Raw genomic sequence first — 27,898 nt, 5'->3', positions numbered from 1 at the left:
AAAATACCAAAGATAATACAGTTTGACAGGCAAAAAATTGTATTTTTGCACCAATAAGGTGATCCTGAAAAAGGTATTAGCTAAAAATTTGGCATATAATGTAGTGTGCCTTTTTTTTTAAAGAAGAAGTGGAAGATCTAAAAAATTAACTACATCAGATGAATGGTACCTGAAAGTCATGCCCTTAAGAAATAGGAAAAAATCCACCAAACACCTTTTACGGGACCTGAGAGATAAGTCTGACCTGTCAGTTGATCCATCTGCTGTTTGCCGAAATGTCTCAATGGAAAAAAGTGAAATTTTTGGTTCAAATTGTCATTAATATGAAGAGAATATGAATGTGAAGAAAGATGTACAAAAGTGAGTGTCTAAGGGCATCTGGGAGTGCATTTCATCCAGTGGTGATGGGGTTTGTAATTGTTGGAATTATAAACACAAATAACTGTAAAAACAGAAATCAAATTTCGATCCACCATACAAGACCATGTGGAAAGCATCTGATTGGCAACTTTTTGACACAATTTTTCAGCATGACATGCACAACGCGCTGCCGATAAGTACAAAAAAAACTACACAATGGAAACCTATCAATCATGGACTGGCCTCCCCAGAGCCCAGACCTCATTATTATTGAAGCAGCGTGGGATCATCTTAAAAGAGAATAGAACAAAAGGCAGCCAATATCCAAACAAGAGCTTTGAATGTCCATCAAAAAGCCTGAAGAACTGTTCCTGAAGACTACCTAAAGAAATTTCAAGAAAGCCTGTCTAAGAGAGTTCAGGCTGTGTTCAAGAATAAAGGTGCTCAAATCAAACAAGCCCGTTAGAATGATGCAAACTCTGTTTTTGCCTTAAATACTGCATTTCCATGATTATTTGTACAAATTGCTGAATTTTTTCCAACTATTAGATATAAAAAGAAATGAAGGGTATCTCAAGACCTTTCACACAATACAGTCTGTAGGATTTGGAGAAAATCAGCTGAAAATAATATAAATAAATATAGGAATAATATAATAAAATTAATATAGGAATGAAACTTATATAGAATATAAAAAATCTGTTAATAGAGGGAATGGAAATTCTTATCTGTCGTTTGTGTTTCTTTCAGAAACAGCCGGTGGTTTTGCTTCTTCACGGTTTATCAGAAAATGAAGGCGACTGGAGCATCCTTCCTCTGCTGCCTTAGTAAGTATCCCTGAACTGGTAATGATTGGGTGTGATTAACAAACAGTTAACACAACTCAGCTTTGTGCTGAGGACTGCATATGAGAAACACTGTCTTCTGTCAATTTCCACTGAGTAAATTTGAAATTTTGAAGGTTAATTTTGATGTTTCGAGGACATTTTGTTGCCACATTTGTGCAGAAGCCATTACTAACACAGTAACGGTGATTTATTGCTTCGTTTTATGATAAATACCTTCTTAGTGTGCATGTAGGTGTGACAACAGGTATTCAGCGGTATGAACAGCATGATAAAGGCATTAGCTTCAGTTGTCTGGATGCCTGAGCCTTTTTAAAAATCAAAAATATGTCTTATGATTGTTGTTGTTTTGGGGAGGTGTGTAATAGCATCTAAATGTGTCCTCATCATCCATGGCATAGACTTGTAGCATAGAATATTCCCAGACCATTATATAGAAAGGCTTTCCTCCCTGAAAGAACTCAGTGTGCTTGTGTTGTTTTTTTGTCTTTCTGTCCTCTGGGGAAAATGTTGTGACTGCTTTGATCTGACTGGGTCAGGAGCCTCAGCCTCAGATATCTCCTCAGACTAGACTGAAGTGAAATGTTTTTATTATTTAACTCTATATATTTCTGCCTGCGTGTGTGTCCTCAGCTTATCGCATTCCTTTGGGAAAAACTCTTCGTGGATTGTATTTCTTGAGGAAGAAACAAACGTGAAGTTGATTGCCCTCATCAAAGTCCTTGCAAAAGTTGACAAAAATAAAGTAAGCGTAAAATATTTTCTCCTAATCTACATCTGTCTTTCTCTCTCGCACTCGCTTTCTCTCTTGCTTTTCAAGAAATTCATCAGTGAGACCAAAGCTTCCTGTTTTCATTCCAGCTTAGCCGATCATTGCTTCAGTTATATGAGATACAGTATCAGGTTGGCTGCAGCTTCTTTGCAACAGTCGAGCTGCACTGAGCACCACCAGCTCACAGCGTAACCTGTCAGATATGTCACTCCAGTCTCAGCTGTAGACCTAATTTAAGGCCTGTCCCCCCACTCATGAAATTATTTTTCATCTATATGGGTTGGTGGAGTATGCCAAGTATAAATATTGAATGAGCACTCCAGAAATTCATGCATTGGAATTGTCATTTCTCTTAGTTGAGCTCAGCAAAATAACTTTCTCCTTCAGTTCTTCATTTATGAATTATTTAAATAACACAAATTTGTGGCACATTTTTAACATTTGTTTTTGAGATTTAAGCTGTTTGTAAGGAGTTCGCTTTGCCTGTGCCCTTGGATTGTCATAAAAGGCAATTTCCACCCTGCGTGGGATTTCAGTTCCAACTTAGGGATCATTATTGAACGCATCTCCGCAAATTCATTCTAAAGCGAAGCCAGCAACAGATACGACGTCCTGATGACTTGATTCATTACAACATGCCCAAAGGCAAAATCTTCTCTCTCAGGTGTTATAGCTTAGTGGGGTCAGCCTCATGTTAAGTCACAAAATTGGATTTCATATCAGAGTGTTTTAAGCAGCGAAGGCTCCTCACAGAAATGAGTTGCCGCTTTCCAATTAACTTCAACCAGTTAGGCGCCAGAGCATGACAGTAATTAAACACAGTGCAACTTGTGATATACTGTAGTTGCAATTTGTGGATTTGTTTGATAAACTAAATCGAACAAAGAAGAGAAGAAGGTAGTTTTGGCTGTTCCCCTATTTACCGAGGGGTTGTCTCAGTGGCTGGATCCGCATGTTGATTTGCCACAGATTTTGTACTGGATGGCCTTCCTGATGCAACTGGGGTAATATCCAGGGCTGTGACCATTACTAAGAGTGCACTAGCCTGTGACCACCTGTTGCTGGGCTTGAATAAAGAAAAGCAAGTGTTTAATTAAACAGACTGTAGCCACTCTATCATCCATCTACCATTCCCAAGGACTGCTACTCCTGCTACTGTTGAGTGATGGTCAGATTTTAGTGAAGCTTACATGCAGTGACCTAGTGGGTTTTCACACATACTCTGCTGAAGGTTAATGCCATATTTGTCATTTTAGAGACATTTCCATTTTCACAGCACAACCTTCACAAACACTACTTAGAATTTAAATTTCACCACATTTCCACTCCTGATGTACTGAATAAAATTCAGAACTAACCATTTAGCAAACTTGTTACCATAAAATACATTTTTCATGCACAAAATGAGAGAAACACCAAATTATATTTATTCCTTGAAATATTGCTTTGCCACACATGTTGCCCACCACATGTATTCCTGATGATCATGGTCTTATTGGTCATAATCATGGAGTAGTCCTAATGGTTGACTCCCACACTGGAAAGGCGTGGTTGGGTTGGGGTCTTCTTATCTCCATTATGCTAATAGAAGAAATATAGTCAGTGCTACTCTGATGCATATTTTCATGCTTTTTATGGCCATGGTTACTACGGACCATGTAGTCAAAATACTCTTGAATCTTGAATCCTTTTATTAGGTGATCAACCAGATTACTTTGTGGCCTGGGTTTGTGAGCCCCGTTGATATCTTAGTGAATTTTAATTATTAATTCTCATTATATTTTGCAAAACAGCCAATCAAAATGTGTCACTTTCTTTATATTTCTCACACATTACAGTAACTTGTGATTTATGATGGGTCATGAGTTGGTTAAGCTACTACAGCATTGACATTCTGATTTAGACGCATCCCAGTTTGGTCTGTCTTATTGATATTAATGGTTCAAATAACATATTAGAAACACCTTTACACAAGTCATGTTCACAGTGAACATAAAACTCAACACAATAAAGTGGAAACTTCACGAAGGAACTTTTTAACCTTTATGAAAGGCAGGATTTGCAGCAGGGGTTTAGGCCTACTGGTGCTAAGATAAGCTGACTGGCAGCTAACTTTACTGTAAAGATATGAGAGGATGGTGTTGATCTTCCTAACAATTCTACATCAGAAGCATGAATATGTTTACTGAACTGTTGGACAATTCCTTTTAACTCGATCTACTTCAGCTCTAGGGGGATTTTCTAAAACTGTCAGATTATTCTTTTTCCACCAGATATGTCAAGAACCATGATCAGAGCCTTTGTAGCTACAATATCTGTCATCTTTGAACTTTACTCAGTGAAGAAATCTAATTATTTCCCCGAACAAACCTATTCACTCGAAATAATTTCAAAGATTTTCTGACAAGTGCAGTGCGAAAATTTAAATTAGGCCACAAGTGCAAATTTTTCTTTTCATGATGTTTCACAGCATTTTAATGGGAAAAACAACAAAAACTTTTTATGTTTAACATAGTGAAATGTGTCTCTTAAACTTATTTATCAGGAGTGGTTTCTGGGTAAGCCCCTCTTTGATGAGGAATCGACCATCATCCATCATTATGCCTTTGCAGAGAACCCCTCCATCTTTAAATATCCAGACTTTGCTGCCTCTTGGGCCTTAAGCATCCCCCTAGTTGTTCGGTGAGTATGTGCAATAAATCTGTAAAACTGAATTCTTCAGAAAATAAGGTTACATCACTATCACGTATATTTACACATACATTTATGTATTTACTATTTATTTGCTGTGTGTTTGATTTCAAAATCTGATTTATTATTTTAGGCTTGCAAAGAAAGTGAAAGAGGAGCCACTTAAATCTGACTTCACTATTGACCTTAAACATGAGGTAAGATACTATGCAAGTCATGCAGTTACCTTCTGGGCTCTTTTGTATGGAGCGAGATCACGAGCCTACTGGTTTGCAACCATTTTCTAACAGCTTTTTTCACTCTCAAGTCAATGCCAGCCCATTATAATTTATTTGCGCAAAAAGAGCAAGGCATGAAATTCATCTAACCTTGAAGTGAAATCTCATTACTTTGGAGAATTGTCATGGTGCTGTATTGAGGCTCTTATTTTTTTTATCACTGAAATTCAGCCAGAGAGGCGTCTAGGGATTTTGTTCAGTAAACACAACATCAGACTTATCTGGCTCAGTCTGAAAAAAGGTGGTGCAGCTAGATCTCTTTCAGTTGAGTAGAAATATTACACCTTCTGCCTATCTTATATAAAAAAATATAGAATTCTGAGTTGTTGTTTTTTTTGTTTAATGAAATGTGTGCTTTAAATATTACTGTACATGTAATATGTTGCATGAATTACAGCAGTAGTTCATTGCTGGTAAGTTTACAGTTTCTGTATTTTTCTGCTACTTTAGACAGTTCCAGACAGCACTAGCTGTCGCATCTCATGACACATTCTTACTCTCTAACATCTCTGTCTTCTCCATGCAGAATATTTAACTTGAAACCCAGATTTTCTTCTTCAGAAAGAAATGCAGTAATACTCACCAGCTCTCAAGTCTCCTCTACTCTCTCCTCTTCTTAATCTTTTTTGTTATTCGGCTTAAATAGTGAATATGCTCCTTGTAATTTTCTAAACTGTTCTTTTTATTATAATACAATATAGTACAATAATAATACAAAAAGTAGCACAGGTTTATGTTTTTAATCAGTCATTAATGTCTTAAGGATTGCATTCTGTCCTTAACTCATAAGCTTGACCACATGACTCTGGATTTTTTCAGGTTGCCTTGTATATCTGGGACAATGGGAAGGGTCCACATCTCACTGCAGTTCCTGAGCTGTGTACTGTGCCAGAGGACTCTCCCCAGGCCAGCCACTGTGCAACCACTGTGAGCAAAAAGCCTCCACTGTGTGTGAGTATCTGCTCTGTATTTGGATCAGTTTGATTGTCCTCAATTCCCAGGAAATGGACAGGGAGCAAAATTAAATGGCAGCACAAAACAGAGGATGGTTCGCTGTGAGATACTGGCAGTCATGTAATGATGTATGATGGCCCTCATGCCCGAGGTTGAATCCAAGCCACTGTGACATTTCACGGTGAAGTGCTGCTTTTATACCGCATACTGTGCAACCAGAAAAGATGAAAGTCTTTCATTTGTTTTGCCAAATTAATTTAGATATCAGCCAATTGTGAAGCAACATCCTTTCAGTTTGTTGCCAAAGTCAAATCAGATTTTTTATTCTGCATTTTTCTTCTTATATCTAAATATTTTTCTATGTATTTACTGTCAAATGTCAAACATCACTATGCAATGCCTTTTTTCAAGCTCACACATTGCTCTGTCTGTGTCTTAACCTGAACTCTTGCATTATATTTGAATATTTGTTGTATTTGTCATTGAAACATAAATCAACATGCAGATTTATTGTGTCATGAATCTGCAGCAGATATTTCTACCGTCTAAATTGTGCACTGGGGAAACATGCAAAACACGAAAGCAGTTTTGGTTTTCTTTATAAGCCTCCATTAGGACATTTTTTTATTTTTCGCTGTATCTGAGTGGGAGCCAGTGAGTGGGTGTAACTAATGGAAAAAAAAAATTGATTAGGTCAGAATGTAAGTAAGGTCTGTAGAATTTCTACTGAAGCTTAATCATACTTGCTGGGGTAGATTTTTTGTGTTGGTTAGATTTGCTCTAACTGACTATGCTGTGCTGAATTCTAAACAAAATTCTCCACAGGATCTCCAGTGTATTTATGATGTTTGCTCAAGCTGAGAGAAGTTTGGTTTGTGAACTTATTAGAAGGGTATGACATTCTTTAGCCTGCAGCAGTTGGTTCCACACACACCATAAATTGATCAGTAATACTAGTAAGAAGTGATTGTTTGGGATGGATGCGACTCGAGTTTTGTGGAGAAGGTGAGGCGAGTTGAATTTGAGATGCCAGAGCTGGCTGCTGAGTGTCCCATTTCTGAGTTTTTCCATTTTAATTTTTCATGATTTTCCCTCCTGGTTTTGACAGAAAAAACAAAAATTGAATCTGATCTTTTCATTTGTTATTCAAATCACATAGTGTATGTGCATTTGTGGTCTTGAGTCTGGTACATGTTTGCTGCAGTGCAAACTGTCAGATTTATATTCATGTGGTTATTACCTCCCTCTCCACGGAACTTGCCATCCTCATAAAACGACATTCATTTAAACAGAAAACAGGACAACAAGCCAAGCAGCCAGCAGAGAAACATGAAGGTCACAGGTTTAATAAGTATTCAGGGAGAAGTTTCCATTCAGACAGAACAGGAGGGGATGTATCGTAATCGGACAGTGAACGAAACAGTTGTGAGACAAATTGGCAAGTGGCTTAAGAGCAGCACTCAGCTGCAGCGTCGACAAAAGAATCAGGAGCCTCAAGAGGCAGATTTAAGAGGGCAAAATGATTACAACCAAAGTGGCAACGACAGCAAAGCCTGTTGTTTTTATTTTAGGCAATAACTAAACTTATTGTAGAGCGGTTTCTATCAAAATGCTAAACATTTCAGGGCAGAAGATTGTTCAAATTCCCACCCTACAACAGTCGTTTTCAAAAAAATTAGTAAGACAGGCCAATGAATAACAACGAAGCCTGAGAAGAAAACTGATTGGGAGGCGTGAGACCCAGAATAAACAAAATCTTAGTATCCTTGAGGTCTGTTTTTTTTCCTTTTTTGTGTATGTGTGTCTGTATTTTTTATTGTGAAAAATAGGTTATGTTTTGGACCGCTCAAAGTCCATTTGAAGAGGCCACTTTTAGCTCTGCTCAGATTGTGATGAGCATTTTTCACTCGTTTCTGACATTTTATGCATTACGTAAAAAAGCAAAGAATCTCTTTTCTCCAATAATATTTAAATGTACCGTGTGTGTCTTTTAGTTTGTATTTGTAGCTCAGGCTTCACGGCACAAGAGGTCTTTACATTACGTAGCATTTTGTTTCATTAATATTGTTGAAAAAGTAACAGTTTGTTCAGCAGCTGATGATGTTTTTAATGTGGCATACATTTTTAATGCACTCTGTCTGAAGGTGATTTAGTGAATTGTTTTTGAGAAAGAAATTGCCAAAGCGCATTTAGATGTTCGTTTTTCTTTCATTGCTTTCTGTCTCTCACATCATGTGGTTTTTTTTGTTTGTTTGTTTGTTTGTTGGTATTTTTTTCATTTCCGAGACTACAGATGCTACAAATGAAAATTGAATTCATTCCTGCATCCCTTCAAATATGCTGCACGGTTATCAGATACTGTCTGTCTTTAGTTTCAAAAGGAGAACCGAAGGCAACTAGAAGGACAAATGACCTTAGACCATATGAAAGGAAAAATCCAATTCTAATTTCACTTTGAAGATATGAACTCCCACTAATCACTTGGACATTTAATATAGCCTGGAAACTGAGTTTCAGCTATTTAGCTGCAATACATGTCGAGCTTCAGGTTTACTTATATGTGATATGTGTGCTTTTTGTCTTTGACTCATGTCTCCTATTTTTATCAAAGGGGGACCCTGTAAATAAAGAAGATATATTTGTTGCTGTGAAAACATGCAAGAAGTTTCACAGTGAAAGAGGTGAGTCATTCCCTCTCATACCAAATCCAGACATGATGAACATTTTCCCTTTATACAGCACATATTTTTGTCCTCTTGCTTTCTCATAATTGATTTGCTTTGCCTTTGACCTATATGATTGTATGAGCAAACTCTTTCTGTAAATCTTTCCATCACTGTTATGTCTAGACTGATAAAAATACCTTTAGCTATACTTCTTTCTGTGTCTCCCTTATTGCTCCAAATGCTCAGTCATCCAGCAATGCCACTTACTGGCACGCACTCCCTAACATTAAGCTATCTATAGTAAATGTACTCCACTTTTAAACGGATAAAACTGTTGCGGGTTAAGTCAATAGATCAAATTTCAAATTAACTTTAGATGGATCAGACAAATTGAACACTATACGTAAAGGGCGTCACTCAAAAGTAATTCCACTAATTACCTTAATTACATTTCCTTTGCCAAGCAGCTATTATCAGTTTCAAATGCAGACAAGATGAAAATGAATATTGGATTCAGACATCAAAGGTTAGCTTAGCTATGTAAAGCAAGAGACATGAAAGTGTATCACGTTTAATTTGAGATGTCAATCAGTGTGAAGGCTTTTTAATCTTCTGTAGCTGTCGCGATTACGAAGACAATGAAATACTGTAGGATGAACTCTCATTAGGGGTGAGGAACAGAGCCTCAAAACTACAGTGGCTTGCAAAAGTATTCGGCCCCCTTGAACTTTCCACATTTTGTCACATTACAGCCACAAACATGAATCAATTTTATTGGAATTCCACGTGAAAGACCAATACAAAGTGGTGCACACGTGAGAAGTGGAACGAAAATCATACATGATTCCAAACATTTTTTACAAATAAATAACTGAAAAGTGGGGTGTGCATAATTATTCAGCCCCCTGAGTCAATACTTTGTAGAACCACCTTTTGCTGCAATTCCAGCTGCCAGTCTTTTAGGGTATGTCTCTACCAGCTTTGCACATCTAGAGACTGAAATCCTTGCCCATTCTTCTTTGCAAAACAGCTCCAGCTCAGTCAGATTAGATGGACAGCGTTTGTGAACAGTAGTTTTCAGATCTTGCCACAGATTCTCGATTGGATTTAGACACCAGACAGGTCAGGGATAAAGTTATTGAGAAATTTAAAGCAGGCTTAGGCTACAAAAGATTTCCCAAGCCTTGAACATCCCACGGAGCACTGTTCAAGCCATCATTCAGAAATGGAAGGAGTATGGCACAACTGTAAACCTACCAAGACAAGGCCGTCCACCTAAACTCACAGGCCGAACAAGGAGAGCGCTGATCAGAAATGCAGCCAAGAGGCCCATGGTGACTCTGGATGAGCTGCAGAGATCTACAGCTCAGGTGGGGAATCTGTCCATAGGACAACTATTAGTCGTGCACTGCACAAAGTTGGCCTTTATGGAAGAGTGGCAAGAAGAAAGCCATTGTTAACAGAAAACCATAAGAAGTCCCGTTTGCAGTTTGCTACAAGCCATGTGGGGACACAGCAAACATGTGGAAGAAGGTGCTCTGGTCAGATGAGACCAAAATGGAACTTTTGGCCAAAATGCAAAACGCTATGTGTGGCGGAAAACTAACACTGCACATCACTCTGAACACACCATCCCCACTGTCAAATATGGTGGTGGCAGCATCATGCTCTGGGGTGCTTCTCTTCAGCAGGGACAGGGAAGCTGGTCAGAGTTGATGGGAAGATGGATGGAGCCAAATACAGGGCAATCTTGGAAGAAAACCTCTTGGAGTCTGCAAAAGACTTGAGACTGGGGCAGAGGTTCACCTTCCAGCAGGACAACGACCCTAAACATAAAGCCAGGGCAACAATGGAATGGTTTAAAACAAAACATATCCATGTGTTAGAATGGCCCAGTCAAAGTCCAGATCTAAATCCAATCGAGAATCTGTGGTAAGATCTGAAAACTGCTGTTCACAAACGCTGTCCATCTAATCTGACTGAGCTGGAGCTGTTTTGCAAAGAAGAATGGGCAAGAATTTCAGTCTCTAGATGTGCAAAGCTGGTAGAGACATACCCTAAAAGACTGGCAGCTGTAATTGCAGCAAAAGGTGGTTCTACAAAGTATTGACTCAGGGGGCTGAATAATTACGCACACCCCACTTTTCAGTTATTTATTTGTAAAAAATGTTTGGAATCATGTATGATTTTCGTTCCACTTCTCACGTGTACACCACTTTGTATTGGTCTTTCACCTGGAATTCCAATAAAATTGATTCATGTTTGTGGCTGTAATGTGACAAAATGTGGAAAGTTCAAGGGGGCCGAATACTTTTGCAAGCCACTGTATATTATGATATTGCAAGAAAATTTGCAATATTTCTGGCAATGCAGAAACAAAAAATACTGAACAACAATCACCATTTATGAGTGTCAATAAATGAAGGGCATTTTCAATTATGAGCTACTGTCATTTATCACACATTGCCTAGTTTGAAGTGTGAACCTATTGAAACTTGTTGCCAGTGGCAGCAACCTTGTAGTGCAATAGCAGTAACACAGCATAAGTCAAATGTAAGCACAAAAGTAGCCTGGGTAGTGTTCTTCCTAGAAACATTAACTACAAGTATAACTGACTGCCTAACACTTTAACAATAACTAGCGTCATTCAACTTGCATGTTGTATTTTGCGTTGAGCTTTTTCTAACCAGTTTAGTTCCATTCACTGTTTGCTCCTCCTGATGCTCCAGTGATCTTAGGTTCAGGCATTTGGGTCACACATCATCCGCTGTAGTCAACGGTGTGTTTTTGCCTCAGGTGGTGAAACAAGTTTGTTTCCACCTTTAGTGGGAACGGTTTTCTTACATATTTTCCAAAGTACTGTGCTTTGTTGGAGGTTGTTGAAGTGGGTTGCTTTCAACGAAATTGTGATTGTAAAATTGATTTCTAAACAAGAAGGTAGCACCTGGAAGTAGCCTGTACTACCACAAAAAGAAATCCGTATGCAGCTCTATTCTTAAGCGGACTTTTTTGTGGTTCTGCACTGATTTGAAACACAAATAAATGCAGAACCATCAAGTCAGTTTTGTTGTTTTCTATAGCTTTCATTCTGTCCAAAACATAAAAAGTCAACATGAGTTGACAAAAATATAGAATGAAATTAAACATTAAAGAACAGCATGTTACCCTTCTTAAAAGCAAGTTGAAATGTGGCATGCAGATAGTGTAGTATAATAATACTTTATTTTTACTGTGATACTCAATTTATTCACCTTTCTCTTTCCATTTGCTTTTAATGAAATATTTACACAACTTCTTAAGAACTACAGAATCTCATGCCATCTAGTAACACAGTCTCTGCTTTAACTGTGTTTTAATGTACTGGTATGCTTCAGTTTAAGTGGTATTTGTCTGATAAAATACCATTTCATATCCTCAAGAGCCACAGTTGTCTTCTTTTAACAGCAATCCATGTGTAGGTTGGGTTTGCTGCTTCACTCTGTGTTCAACGTTTTCTTTTTTAACCTAATGATTGTCTAAAGCAGTCAATATCTGACCTGAATGATGCCTTTGGAATATACTTGTTTGCTTTAGCTGTTTAATGTGGTAATGTAAGATACATGTGTACTTTGAGCTTGATTGTACTTGATGTTTCTTATCAGTTCAGAACCTGTACAGGCACTGAACACAACCTTTTTGTTTTTTGTTTTATTCTTTTAATCTTAAACATGCCACTTTGATTCATTTTTGATGATTTATGAGAGATGAACACAGCCTTGAGCTGCTGATGCTGCTGTAGATGTCAGGGCATCCTGTGTTTCTCTGCATTAATACTCTGCGACTTTAACAGCCCAGAAACTTTCAAATATCCAAAAATTTATGAGTCCTATCCTAATAAAATGTAGAGGAAAACGCTGACCTTTGACATCAAGAATTAGGTCAGCAACTTGGTGCTCACTGTGCCTTATCCTACCTGTGATAGCTAGTTGAAACGCAGCATATAAATAGAATGAAAAATACAGATACAGTAATCTGCTATCTGCAGTACCTTTCCACTGCCAAAAGCTGCAGGTTTCACAGTGCTACTGGGCATTAAGCACAATGAAGTTAAATTATTTCTGAAGCCTGACAAAAATCCCCAGAGTCAAAGCTCTGAAATGTAAAAGTAAAGGGAAGAAACCCTTTATTTTTCAAGTTACTTTGAAAAGTTTTGTGATTTACTTTGGTGTAACTAATCATATGACTAATCAAATATTGAATGCCAGTCATCCAAGCCAGAATCAAAAGAGGCTTTTCCCCAAGTAACAAAAGAGCACAGTGTCGGTACATACTGAATTAATCTAATCTGAACAAAGTGGAAGGATTAAAGGGAACATTGTTTATCATTTCACTATCCTTAATGATTCATCTCCCTAAATAAAATATTTACTTAAAAAATACAGAATATCAGAATGTTTTCATTTGGTCAGAAAACATTGCACAGAACATGAGGTCTGCTTGTTGTGAAACTCTGAACACAGTATTGATTTTTCTCCTTCTATCTCTAGTGCCAGTGATAAAAAAGACTTGGGAAAAGGACGCCTTATTTTTGGAGTACTACAGCGATCATGCTGATCCTTCAATACCAACCATTAATTTAGGTGTTCCAAATACTGAAAGGGGTAAGTTATCCTTTCACAGCCTCACTTGTCATCACACCAATCATCACTTGTACCAACAGATACACTTACTGGCCTAGTATATTGGTCCAGGCTGAACTGGCTAATTAGGCTTAAAAGTTATACACCTTTCACCACCACATGAAGAGGATGTGATTCAAATCCAACATTTCAGGAGAACTGGAACCAGAGTGAGCTGGAGTACTTTTGTTAGTGGGTATTTCAACTTTTCAGCATAAAAATCCATTTACTGTAAAACAGTGACATGAATAAGACTCTTCTCAGTTGGCAGCAGGAGTGTGCTGCAGTTTTTCTTTTGTAAGACTTTTATATTTTTCTTTTAGAAAACTGGCTTTGTGCCTTCTGTTTGATATTGGCTTTAAGGAGCTTCTCTTGACCACTTTAACCAATAATCCCCCACTGACTCTAGGACTTAAATACTAGCAACCCTTTTATGACTAGTCTTTGTTCCAAATATTTGTTTTAAAGCTGGTGGTTTCCTAAAGTTGGTTTATTTAATCATTTCACCAATGTAGCAGTTTCAATGTTATGCTGTCGCACTCCTTACAAGCATTTAATTCACAAACAAGTGCTGTTTAAAAGATCTATACCCATTTCCTTTTCTTTTTTTTCTTTTTTTTTGAAAATGGGTATACATCATGTAAAATCCATCCTGCTGTACTGTATAATTACTTATCTGTCTTCAAACATGCTTAATTGGAGTTTTGGATGTCACTGCCCCTTTAAATACTTAACAGTTCTCCACTTTAAATATTTAACAGTTCTCTGTCCTTTGGCCACTCTCCAGAGTATTTAAAGACAGCCTGTGTGCAACCACTCATCAAAAAATCTGGCCTCAATCCTTCTGACTGAAAAACGTAAAGAGCAATTTCAAAGTATTACAACGAAACTTGTATAGACAATTGTCTGTCTACAGCTTCTAGAAGCATCGCATCAGAACATTTTAAAAGTTTTTTAGTCAGGTTTAGTTTAGTCAGCTTTAGTCAGACACCACAGATTTTGTGCTTAGCAAGGTAACAGATGAACTACTGATACCAGTCACTGTTCTTCTCTGATGTTACTTGATGTAACTGCAATATTTGACACAGTAAACATTTCGATGACCAGACAGAATTTTTCTACGGTGACCAAATTGCTGCTTACTCTGTACTGTGGAGACCCTCAGGGGTCTGTACTAGAGACCCTACACACATGCTATAGTGACACATTGTTCTATCACTCCAATAAAACCAAAAACCTGTCCAGTCTTACAAATTAACTGATATTAAGAAATATTTTCCAAATTTTCTAAAATTAAACACATTCTTATTGTTGTGTCGCACAAGCTTCATCCAAGTATGATTCTTCCCTTTTCATTTATGAGTTTATGTGAAATCAGCTGTCAAAAACCTGGTTGTGCTTTTTAATTCTAGTCACACCCTCAAGAAACATATAAGCAAGGTCATCCAGTACTGCTAAGGAATATGATCACTTCTGCATTTTAGTGAAACTCATTGATTGCTATCCATGCCTTTATTTCCTCTTGGTTAGATTGCTATGGTGGTCTTTAAACAGGGATCAATCAGAAAGTACGAAATAGACTTCAGATTGCAGCAGCTTTCTGCCATTACTTTTACAACTGATTTTAAGATTTTACTTATTACTTTTAAAGTCCTTCACCACCTGGCCCCAGAATATATACTCAAAGTGATGTTCCCATCTTAACCAGTTCAGGTGCAGATCCTCGGGCACGATTAACTGTTCCCACCAACTGCTTCAAGGCAAAAGGTGATTGAGCATTTGCTGCTAGGGCTCCTCAGTTGTAAAATGATCTACCTGAAGATCTCTAGCTGGCCTTGTCTGTGTCTTCTGTTAAACCGCTGCTAGTCTCATTTGTATCATTAGGCTTTTTATATACATTTTAACATAGATTATATATCCTACTTCCATCTTGTTCTTTTAACCTTTAGGTTATGTATGTTAATTGTAATTTATTCTTTACAATGGAACCACCTCATTCTCATTCTTATTTTGATGTTACACTCGAGTGTGGCCTATTTCAACTGATATGTAAATTGTTTTTATCTAGTTTGTTTGTTTATTCTGTGTTTCTGGGAAGCACTTTGTAACACCAGTTTTGATAAGTGTCATACAAATGAAAAGAATACAGTTTTTGAGCATAATTTTTCATTTCTGAGAAACATCGGCTGTTTCAAATGCCCGTTTACGTGTTTCAATTAGATCTCCATTTAGAGCTTGGATAGGATAGAGTAGCATAGATTCTGATGTCAGTAGTGAGTGCAGCTACAGAAACAGGTTGGTCAACAGGTCATCCAAAGCTGATTCATCTTCTTTGTTTCTTATACAAGCTAATATTAATGTGTGTTTTCCCTTCTGGGCCCCAAATTAAATGTAAGCACTGATTTCTCATGTTAATTTGAAAGCATTAGAAGTGGTGCCTGAAAGATGTTGATCTATTTTGTCACTTAACTTGCTGTGAGTAAGCCAAAATGCTTACATCAGACAGGGTTTAAAAGTAATTTCTTAATTTAACTTAATTTAACCAACCTCATTTAAAACGCTAAACAAGATTTATTTGAGTGTGTAACATTGTAACATGTCACATGTGTACAAACAAGCAGGTACTTTATGTGAAGTTTGGAAGAGTATTACCAAGAGTACAGAAAAAAAAAAAAGGTGTAAACCAGGAGAAAACAGTTCAGCAGGTGTTCAGTTGTTACCAACAACTGTCTACACTTTTAACAAAGCTCAAAGGAGGCTCCCGCAGGAGGTGCACCAGACTTGATTGACTGGGAGGAGACTCTGGGGCAGACCTGGTTTCTCTGCTAGAAAAATACATCCTCAGGTGGACTGAAAGCCTTGCAATCCCCCAGGAGGGTCTTTAATCCAACAACATCCTCAAGCTTATCCTAAGGGAGAAACTGGAGGATGTTGTTGAGTTAAATGATGCAGAGCTGGTCTACACATGGAGGGATGGATATATTTATTGTTGTTCTACCAAGAACAATAAATAAATGAAATACAATGTAGTGTGCATTGATGTAATAATTATTTTCAATATGGCTTAGTCCGATACTCTTTGCATCTACCTTCATCCTTAAGCTTCCTTCATTTCTGTGTGAGCAATAAGGTCTGTTTTGTTTTTGTTTTTTTGCAAAATAAGATATCTCAGCTAATTTATTTATGGTCCTTCATTTTTATATCAAGGATTTATCTATTATTTGTAACTTTTAGAGATATGCACAAAATTTACTTATTTGTATTTAATTCATCATTGCATCTACGGTGCAATGATGGAACAAGAACCTTTCCAGATGTAATGTAATCATAGTAATGTTAGAGAATTATGGAATGCATCACACTGGGTATGGTAATGGGAAACGTGCACAAACATACAGTACATAGACCTGAAGAATGCACCAAGCAATCCAGGGTAGTTTACAAGAACGGTACAAACTCTCTGCTTTGGTGCCTTTCTGATTGCTTCAGGCAGAGTCCATTTGGGCAAAAAATTATTCTACAGCCTCATAGCCATCGGCACACAGTGACACCAAAGACTCCGCGTTCTGCACTTTAATAAGATGCTGCATTGGCTGTTGCCAGTTTAACTCCACTGTAGGTAAAACTTGTTGTTCAGAGAGATCTGTTGTAGACCCGTGCCTCCTTTCAGTTACTATCTCCAGGCAGGTTAGTACTTTTAACAAGGATGTCTTTTGCAACCTCTCAGTGTATGGATGTAAACTGCCACTGGCTACTTGCTAGTAAATTTGTACTAGTATGATGCAGATCTGAGCCTTCCAAAGAACAAAAGCCAACCTTCTCTAGCAAAGTTACTGTCTTATCAGTGCAGTTTGGTGTTGATATGCAACCCCCCTACTTGAGAGCCGCCTCATCTCCACCTCCTCGTTGTAGATAGTGGCAGGTCTCACGCACTTCTTGCTCTTAAACAAATCCAATACGAGAGCCTTTGCTTTTCAAACACTAAACAAATAGTTCCTCTGCACTGTCGATGCTGTCAGACTTCAGACTGAAATAATTTTGATTTTTTAAAATCAAACTTCAACAGAAAAAAAAAAAATGGTATATGCAAATCAGATTAAAGGATTTCTGGATTTCTATCATGCTGACGCCTCTGTTGGTTCTGTGACTTGCATTGGGGTTTAAAATAACTCCGCAAGAAGAATATGTAATTCTTACCTAAACAAACCTGCATCTTGTTAAATTTACTTATGTGGATGGGGAAAGAGCAGAAGTATACATCTCATAGTAGTGAAGTCTTAAATGCACAAGTTCTTAAGGTGACATAACTGGTGTACTGTTGGAGGTCGTATGTGTGAAGAGTAAAACAAGGTGACAGTGGAGTCCCCTGGGCCCCCTCAGTGCACTCAGCAACTTATTATGCATTGCTAATGCGCAGCTGTTTGGAGTAGGGCCACGTTATAGTGAAAGTAATCCTCTTTCAGTTCCCTTGAAACAGTAAAACCACATCGATTTAGAAACAGTAAAATCCAAGAGAAATCGTTAAGCATGCCACTACCTGATGTATATGGGGAGTGACTGCTTAGGGGTAATTGAAAGTGTAAAAATGCTCATACAATACTCAGTCATGTTGAATTCATTGATGGAGATGTGATTTAAATCTGGAAACTGACTTTTTTGTTTACTTGTTCTTTTGTTGCTTGTCACTATCCACAATGAGGAGGTTTCTTACCATAGACACCATAGCATATCATGTATTACTGATGTTGTGTTTACTGAAATGTTTTTTTGGGTTTCCAGTCAGAACAACGTCTGAATTCATTCAGACCAAGGGAACATGATCACTATATAAAATCTAAAATATAAACATGGCTAAATACACTGTTGATAGTGTTAAAAAATATTGGCCAGTGCTACCCAACAGCCCTCCTAATAGATGTATTTATGGTATACATGTGAACAAATACTAGGTGTTTTTCAGTAAAGCTGACCTCTGACCTCGAGCTGACCTCTGATCAAGGCCACTGAGATTAAAACCCATCCAAGATTTTTAGTAGCTGCTTCTGTTGGATGAATTTAGAAGTCCTCCATCACCTCATTATCACGTTATCAAGATATAAAATACAAAATCAGCCGTTTACAGTTGAGGGGTAAAAACTAAGGTGCTGCCTACTGTAGTATACACATAGACGTCATCTACACTAGCCTAAAAAAGGTAATGAGAAGTTGTCATTAAATTTTAAGGCTGCTTTAACAGATTTACATCATCTGCTTCCAATCAAATATGTAAATGGTGGTCTAAATCTACAGTTTGTCTTAGTTTTAGTGGGCAAGCAAGAATAAATAAAAATGGATAATTAATTGCAGAGTGTGGAAGTGTTCCTTAGTCTAGTGGATCTGATCTTACCTAAAGATGTAGATCATTTAGGTTAAAGAACAGTTGTTTAATTATTGCCCAAAACAGAACTGATATTTCATGATTGTTTCTCTCTAGACAATAGAACATGGGGTAAGGGCAAGACACCATTCACAGTCTGCAGACAGCCAACCAGACAAGCCTGCAGCTGGTTGTGTTCTGACAAAAAACTCAATTTGAAGCTGTCAGGATTCTCATTGAGTTTATTCTTTTGCATAAGTCAACACATTACCTTTATTACCTAAAAGAGTACTAAGAGTTGGTATGATTTGCCCCCTGAGTTTTACACCTTGTTCAGCAAAAGGGCAGTGTTGGCCAAGTCTTTCTCCCAGGTAATCTAAAAGAAAGTGCCTCCTTCCCTTCTGCTGCATGCCAGTTTGCTTTTGGGAGGCAACAATCTAGTGATGGCAGCAGTCCACGGTCCATCATCAAGGCAGGGGCATCTTCACTGATTCTGGTAAACAGCCAGATACTTAAGCTACTGTCAGTGCATAATGTCAGTCAAACAGAACTAATAATAAGATTTACATCCTGGAGGATGTACGGTAGATTGGATTTCTGCAGTGATTTGAGTGTGATGTAAAAGATCTAGTAAAAGACTTTAAATGAGATTGCCCCAGCCACAAACCACGACAACAGAAAAAACCCTCACTGATTTACAGTATCTATATTTAGAAATATGCAACAGTGTCGGGCACTTATCAACATGAGGACAGTGGCCATTACGTTAATAAGATAAGAATGCAGTGAAATGAGACATAAAAGGAATATATCTGTCTCAAGGAAAGGAGGAGATGATCGGTACATAAAAAATTAATTTCCATTTCTTTTGCTCATTTCTTTCTGCTTCTTCCCCAAGGCCTCAAACTTTATGCTAATGATTGCTGAGAGCATCCTTGAAGTTCATCATCGTCAGGCATCGATATGTCAAGAGTCTGTGTTCATCACTAACATTGTTGCCTGTGCCCTCGGAGCAAATCTTAAAACCATATCGTGCATTTACATGTGCACAAAGAAAATGAAATGCAGTATAAGCCGTCACATTTATCAAGTAAAGAGGCACAGACTGGCAGACAAAATTATTGTCAAGAGTCCAATGTAAAAACAGATCTGACATAAAATAAATTCATTCGCATTGTCCTGAAAAACAAGTATTCACCCAACTCAGAACTGTCTAGCTCATCATGCATCTGTCTGAAACCACAAAGAAATATTAAGTCTGGTGAAAACCCACATCTTTACAGTATACATTTATTTTGAAAATGGAAAAATACACTCAACAGGCTAAGGTTAAAAATTTATATAGTCTGAGCAAGTGAGGCAGAGAATGATGCAAGACCTTGAAATGGAAAAGTGGCATAGGAACTTTATCAAGCAAGTACGAGTATGATTCACGGCCGAGTATGAACAAATACTTGGGTAAAAAAAAAAAATGTCAAAGCTCGGCCAAAGCAAAACTTTCTGTAGTATTATGTTCATATGAATGTAGCTGTGGTTGTTTGCTCTTTTCTTCTAAAGACTGCATTAAACATGAAGAAGAAAACTACTATCTATCCACGACCCTGATCTTCCCTAAACTCCGCCGACTAGATATAAGATTACCAGAGATCAGCGTGTTTTTGGATTTTATTCCTGTCAGCAGTTCAAGGTGTCCCTCCTTATTCTATATTCAGATACCAGCAAAAACACCTTGGGTGCCTTATAAATAAAACAGTAAGGCCTCAGTATTCTTTGTGATGCTTGCCACCAGAGATTTCCATGTCTCAGCTCTCAGCCCTGATGGTGCACATATTTGGATTCTGATGGGCATATTTCTTTGGTTTCTTTGTATTTGTTGTTTACTTCCACATCACTGTTTTTGTTTTCAGGAGTTGGCAGAAAATTTTGTTCCATCTGGCCGTCATGTCAAACTTGCCAGAGTAAAAGTTTGATCTTCCGGGCTCATCATTCCAAACATACCTTATTTTTTCTTTGAGATGTCAGAATGTAGACAAGGGCTTTCTTTCTTTTTTTCTTTGCTTACAAAGCTTTGTAGGACATATCTTTGCACTGAAAAGCCCAGAGAGTATTTTATTCCTTGCTGTGCAATCCAAATCTTGAAGAGGTGAATCATTTTTTTAACAGATCTTTACATGTGCGATCACCTGTTTGACCTGTGCAGTTGCTGACATGCATGTGTAAAGGCAAGCATACTTTTGAGGTGTCTTTGAGCAGAATGCAGAGCTGCTCTTTGTTTGCTCAAACAGTCCACACCGCTGTCAAGTTAATGCAGAACTACAAGCAAAAGCTACAAATAAAAAGCAGAGCCCAAATTTAAATTTTGAGGACTATGGTCGTGCTTATTTTTATTACCTCCTGAAAAGGCTCCTATTGAGAGAATAAAACTCTAATTAGTTACTTGTTATCTAAACGTAGCTTGAAAATCAAGTCTCGTATGCTTTCCTAAGTTAAACATTGCTCTTTCTGTAGTTAACAACTGTGACTATTGGTTTGCTTCCTTCCTTTCAAATCCAGTCCAAATAATAAATGACTATAATTTTTGTTGCTACTGCCTTGTGCCTGCGTTTGTGTGCATGAAGGCATCTGTGCATATAAATAACTGCTTATACCAACTGTGATTTTCTTCCTAACAGGGTCATTTATCTTTGTAAACCAGATGGTCAATATGTGATTAAGTCATACTGGCCATTCTGTTGATAGCATGTCTGTATTTGCAGGCCACTGTGGAAAAACATTTGCAATCCTTCAAAGATTTCTAAGCAGCGCTGTGCCGGACACCAAATGGCTCCTCATTGTGGATGATGACACACTTATCAGGTATGTTCTTGTCACTTGGAAATGTGTTTGTTTGGGGTTTTGTGGCCTAAGCTTGGCAATTTCATTCATCTGACTGTTTTACTGACATTTATTCATAAAATTTCTACCAGATTCTGTCTTAGCTGTGAAAAGGTTGAAAGAGGGAGACACTTGGAATGAAGTCACTTTGTGAAAATGAGTTCCAGAGATATTACCATCCTATCAAACATCTAAAAAGCTCAGCATATAACTTCATGTCCAGCTGGCTTCACTTTCTGTCAGGTTGCCTCTTCATTTGGAAGCCTCTGGGTGTTTAAAATAGCCCGAGGGAGCGCAGTTAATTCTCCCTCTAGATGAATAGTTTCTTAGGTGTGTAGGCACCAGAATGTGCGTATGATGATGATGATGATGATGAGTGTGTGATTAGTTTGATCTGTGCTTTCTCCAGCATCCCCAGACTGCAAGTCTTGCTGAGCTGTTATGACTCCTCTGAACCAGTGAGTCTGGGGGAGCGATACGGCTATGGCTTGAGCCAAGGTGGCTACAGTTACATAACAGGAGGTGGTGGGTGAGTTAGTTTCACTGCTCAAATGCTCTGGGAATGATGATGATAGAAGATTCAGGGGCAGCAGAGGAACTATAAAGTGTGTAATAAAAAAAACGTAATCTGTAATTTACAGATAAACCCTTTCAATTTAGTTTAAAAGTGTGGCGCTCCCCTAAGGGAAATGAGTTTGGAGACTGCATTGCAGTAAAAGAACTCAATAAAAATATGAAATAAAACCCCACTGAATCACAAATGGCCATCAGTTGTTGAAGCAGGTGAAAGAAAAACACCCAGAATTTAATTAAAAATCTGATTTTAGTGCCATTTTGCTTACATCAGCTGTAAGCTCGTAAAGTGGGCAAAAAGCAAAAGTGGTAGTTCACTTTTATTTCGACAGCACAAATCTCACCTATTTGGCAAAATCTGTGCTTAGATACCTCTTGAGCTGTGAGTGAGCTGTGTGAGAAACTCCATTTAGGGACACTTCAGTTGCTGTGACACTTCACAACACTACAGCTGCCAGTTTTCTGAAGAATAATATCTTAAAAAAAAGACCCATTCTGAGTGGCAATGAGCGATTTTTCTGTCAGCTTAATATTCATTTTGTCATCTGTAATTGTTTCTCTTTTCATTGAATTGTCGCATCATTGTTACGCAGAGCCAATTTATATGAAAAAACCCATCTCGCTCTCAGCTCATAATTTTACTCTATTCTATTGCCCTCCCCCTCAATTGAATGAAATACGCATAATGGACCTTAAAGTGATAGCGGAAAGGCATGCATATATAATTTCCTGGCAAAAAAAATTCCTTCTAAATTGATCATTTACACTTCAGATAAGTGTGTTGTGTGTCTCTTTTACATGCCTTTTTGTATGTTGCTGCAGTATGGTGTTCAGCAGGAAAGCTGTGGTGCGACTTCTTAAGAGTGGCTGCAAGTGCTACAGCAATGATGCGCCAGATGACATGGTGCTGGGCATGTGCCTCAATGCTCTCGGACTTCCCGTCACACACAGTCCTCTCTTCCACCAGGTTGTAATCACACTCTCACAATACATTCTTTTTGTGTGAAGAATGATAAGGATTTTTTTATGTCAATAATCTTTTTTTTCTTTAATGAAAAATCTCTTCAGGTATTACGATAAAGGAGATTTTACAGTGAGATATGTGATGACTTTTAAGGAACAGACCGTGCAAAGGAAACCACATTTCTTTTTAGGTGTTTCAGCCTCATCATCTGCAGGCAGACTGAGAACTGGCTGATATCTGATTTTCAAAAGCCCTGCACACCTACGCAGGATTTTTTTAGTTTTTCTGGTTGATTAGGCACTGCATATGCTAAAGTAATTTTCTATCACAGGTTCTGTAATTTCAAGCTAGTGAACGGTGAAACCATCCACATTAGAGTTTGTACTTCTGAAAGTGTGATGCAGTCTGAACCTCATATTTACTATCCTTTTCCCCTGGTTCATTTAGGTAAGCTGAGCTCTTAGAAAATTCCTAGTTGTAATTATGGGGGTGTTGATGTGGGCTGTACTTACAAATCAGAAACTGGCAATTACAGCATCACTAATATAAATGTTAATCCCATGTAGAGATGCAGTGTGGACTGTGTATAGAAGAAACTTTTCTACACAGAGTTTCTACACATACTCTGTGAAAAAGGTCATTTTATTGCCAACATTTTGAGTTGTAGGTAGGAAAAGCACATTTGTTCCTAAAAAAAAAAAGTGTCAAAAACAATAGCAGAGTGCTCAAATCCAAAAGGGTAAATGCTCATCAATACGGCCTGAATGAAGGGGGTGCTAGGAAGACAGGTTGGGTGACAGCATGGGGGCATAAACACAGGAAGAGAATAGCTGAGGTTGAGGATACTGCTGACTGATAAGTCACGGCATGTCAAATATACAAGACTGGAATGTCCACCAGCAACCAGTAGTGAGCTACAAAGCTACGGGCGACAAGCAGAGCGCTTAACATGTGAATAGGACTTACTGTGGGTAGAAGCAGTCCTGTGGGACTTCTAGGGCATGTCCACCCTTCTCAGTGATAAAAATATATTTACACTTCACAGGATATTGATCTTTTTTATCCAGCAATGCTTCGCTGAAAGTGGCAAGACAGAAAAAAATTGGAAGACTTATAGCAGTCTCCAAAACAGCTAGATAGCCTTTTTCCAAAAAAATAACAGGAGCTTTTTTTCCCTTTACTTGCTTCTTCCTGTTATGTTTTAGTGACAGCTTCAGAAACAAGGCAGAGTACAATTGCACTGGTGCTCCTGTGGTCGGGCATCATTACAGATGCGCGTGTTTAGGTCAAACAGTCAAAAAAAGGAAGAAAGCAAAATCGTTCATCTTTGAAAACTCATTTTCATATCATCTCATTTCCATGAGAGTTTGCCTGATGTTATCCAAACATAGCTAAGGTTGAGAAAAAGAAACTCTAAAATGTTGCTAACACCATGTGTGATTATGTGACTGGGTTAAATCGGTTTTTAGACCACTTTATTTCCTACTGCTCCTTCAGTTCAATATGTACATCATGTACATATACATTGATAGATAATATTTATATAATCTGCCAAAAGCTTATGTATAGACCCGATGTGAAGTATTCTTCTCCTCAGTTCCCCAGGAGTATATACATATGTTTATGAAATCTCGTCATGTACATTTCATAATCTGTAAATAACTCATATGAAGTCCTTTTTAATTCCACATGTTTACAGCCATGTAAACATGGTCTGTAAATAACTCATGTTTCATCTTTATGTGCAGTTTTCTTATGGCCAGTCTTATGTCTGTCATTTATTTTTATTCACCATGTGAGGGAGTATAGCCATAATTTTGTTTTACTTAAATATTGACACTAGAGAGTCTTGAATATTGAACCTTGAAACTTGACTCTTGCTTTAGCAAAATGAGTGTAAAATACACATTGGTGATTTCCAACACATCCTCTTATTGTCCAGGTTTGGTTTTATTACTGCACTGCTTCACTGATTACCCCAACATATAGTATTGCTCATGCAACTGATAGCCTGATGTTTTTTATGTGAGAGCTGAAGTAGGGTGTTGGGTGCAGGTAGGGTGCCCACAGAGCACCACAGACTGTAAAAAAATAAAAGGGGCAAAAAGTATGTCTATGGAGTGGCATATCATGCATTCATAGATAAGCACATCTCTTTGTAGGTCACACACTTCTTGTGAGATTCCAGTGTTACTAGAGCCAGTCAAAACCGCATGCATTGCCCTAGTACATGGGAGAAGGGGACAAAAGGCTGTGCAGTTTGACATAAAACAATATGCCTGCTGATTCCAGGTGGGAGGTGATTGTTTCACATCCAAAAGTGCATTTAAACCTGTGCATTTGCTGCTCTGATATTCCAAAATGGCTTTGTGTCATTTCTCACAATCGTAAAAAAGTGAAATGTCAAATGATTCCCTACACCACAAGCATGCGTGACCTATAATTAGACATCATAAGTGTTACTTTCTCTATTTTCAGGAGGCATCTGAACATAAACTCGTGCTTTCATACCTTTTCTCCTACTCTCAGCTTGCAAAACGTCTCCTGAGACAGCTTCCAAATATAAATTACCGTGCTTAATCTTACCTTTCAGGCACGCCCAGAGGACTATGCCAGAGACTTCCTCGCTCACCAGGTGCCCATCTCTTTTCATAAACACTGGAACATTGACCCCATTGCTGTCTTCAACAAATGGCTTAAGGATGACTTCACAGCAAGTCAAGATGAACTGAAAAGTGCAAAAACAGAACTATAATGAATTTAAGCACACAAACTAGCCTGTATTAATACTTTTATATGTATATACAGTGTGAGTGTGTTGAGTGATGGGAATATTATCAGTTCACAGATGTAAATGGTTTTTTTTTGTAATGTTGATGTTGAGCTGTTATAAAGAAGGGCCATGCGAGCATGTGTCCGTGATTTAATATTTGAGTGTTTTCATGGCTGAGTTGCATGTTATGGTTCCTGTCAAATTTGGGAATATGTGTATATTTATATCATAATCTAATACCTTATAGAGGAGCATATCGTTTCTTCTGAGAAATGGTGTCTTTTAAAATGATCACTAATGCTGTACGATGTGCTCTATTTTGTCATAAAGGTATTAATATTTCAAAATGTTTTGCTTTTCGCTTTCATTTGGGACCTATTGCAGGATTTAGTCTAACTGGGCAATGTATAAATGATGAGGTTGTTAAAGGTTAATTAATGCTATGACTAAGATGGCAAAACTACAATATGAGCAGTCTCTTCTGTGCAGCTACAAAGCAGCGTGAATTCTCTCAAAAGCATTGTGGAAATTTGTGCCCTTAAAACGTTTACTTTTTAAAGAGTCCTACTGAGCACAGACAGATAAACATTTTTAAACTCGTCTATTTACATTGGGGTTTTTTTTCATAATCATCTATTTCTCAAGGTGTTCTCCTTCCTCATAGAGACACAGGCACAAAATTTCATGGGCATACTAACATGAAGAAGGTATGAAGAATAAATGTATTATTTAACAACATCAAAACCAATTCATTTTCATTTTTTCTCTATCTCCTAATTAATTAGTGGACTAAGTAATTTGCTGACCATTAATAAAGGTCTTTGAAAGACCTTGAGCATGCAGTTGAAAAATTAAACTTTTCCTGTACTGGCTGTTTGCCATCTTGAAAAATTAGCTGTAATATTTCATTCTCAAAACACTCGGAGTGACTAGTAACGGCCAAAAAAGCTTTAGAAAACCGGTGGGTTATGAAAGGCTCGATATTTATTACGCTCGGCTAATGAAAATTTGAAATGTTAATAAAGGAAAACTCATTACCATCTCTCAAATGCACACTGTAAAACAGAAGATGTTCCTCTCTTTACAGATCTTTTCTGCACTAAGGTGCTAAATTTACACCGTCCTAATAGCACAGCAGGCTGGTGCAAGTTCATGAAAAGTCTAATGGCTTCAGGCATTTGAAACAGTGTAATAACTCAAGCAGACATCCTCTAACACACCTATGAATTGTAACCTATTTGCAGGAAACAAATTAAATTCCTAGTGGGACTCACCCACACATGGAGTGATGAGTGATGGTGAAATGGTGCTGTGCTCAGAGGGAAATCCTCTGTGTAATTCAGAATAGTATGTCAGCAGCAATATTCTGGCCAGGTTCAACTTTGTCAGGTGGTGAATTTTGCTTTTTTGGCTTGTCTAGAACATTGAAATAGATGGATGACATTCTCCAATGCCATGTTAGGCTTGCATCAATGATTTTACAGGATACTACTAAGGTTACAAACTCAAACCCTTTTAAAAGAAATTTAACCAAAACACCTTGGGTAATTCTAAACTGTAACCTCCCCTGAAGAAAAATTCCAGTTTTTACTGGAAAAACCGACATGATTTAGGATCCTCAGAGGTAACAGTTGTACAGTCTACAGAGTTGAGTCAAAACCTTGCTTGAAACATCAGCTTTAAAACTAGAAACATTGTAGAAAGATGGCCATGGAGTCAATGCTGGGAAAACAAATCAATATCTGGATGTTTGGAGGCAGGTGATGGTTCATTGCCTCAATTTTGCCAAAAGCATTTGGTTAAAATCCATTAAAGTAGTATTATAATATTTATTTACACAATTAAGGATGTATATTGTAAATTCCTGTGTTTAAAAATTACCTTTCAAAATTATTTAAACTATTGAAAAAATGTTTAAAAAAAATACTGCCATAACTTTATATTTAAAACATGTATGTATTGTTTTGGGGCTGTACCAGCTCAAGTTGAACGAGGGCTAAGCTGTACTTTGATGTAATATCTCTTTCCATCACAAGATGGCGTGATGAATCAGCATAAACTCATTTTAAGCATGCAAGCTGTTAAGAACACATTATTTTTTCAGCCACAGTCTGAAAATGGAAAAGCCTGTTGA

General features: G+C 37.7%; 1 protein-coding gene across 1 annotated transcript in view; it reads left to right on the top strand.

Annotated features, from left to right (window-relative positions):
• Positions 1-25,899, top strand: part of b3glcta (beta 3-glucosyltransferase a) — a 71,507-nt gene extending 45,608 nt beyond the window's left edge. Inside the window, exons 5-15 of the mRNA XM_031727770.2 lie at positions 1,111-1,187; positions 1,839-1,950; positions 4,523-4,659; positions 4,802-4,865; positions 5,766-5,897; positions 8,512-8,581; positions 13,093-13,206; positions 21,337-21,436; positions 21,864-21,983; positions 22,850-22,994; positions 25,585-25,899. Coding sequence (XP_031583630.2) covers positions 1,111-1,187; positions 1,839-1,950; positions 4,523-4,659; positions 4,802-4,865; positions 5,766-5,897; positions 8,512-8,581; positions 13,093-13,206; positions 21,337-21,436; positions 21,864-21,983; positions 22,850-22,994; positions 25,585-25,746 — 1,233 coding nt within the window. The 3' untranslated portion in view covers positions 25,747-25,899. The remainder of the gene's footprint in view (positions 1-1,110; positions 1,188-1,838; positions 1,951-4,522; positions 4,660-4,801; positions 4,866-5,765; positions 5,898-8,511; positions 8,582-13,092; positions 13,207-21,336; positions 21,437-21,863; positions 21,984-22,849; positions 22,995-25,584) is intronic.
• The last annotated feature ends 1,999 nt before the right edge of the window (positions 25,900-27,898 follow it).

This window comes from Oreochromis aureus, linkage group 14, assembly GCF_013358895.1.
Source record: "Oreochromis aureus strain Israel breed Guangdong linkage group 14, ZZ_aureus, whole genome shotgun sequence".
Lineage (NCBI taxonomy): Eukaryota > Metazoa > Chordata > Actinopteri > Cichliformes > Cichlidae > Oreochromis > Oreochromis aureus.
Note: the sequence above shows the minus strand (reverse complement) of the source record. Positions and strands in the feature narration are given on the sequence as shown.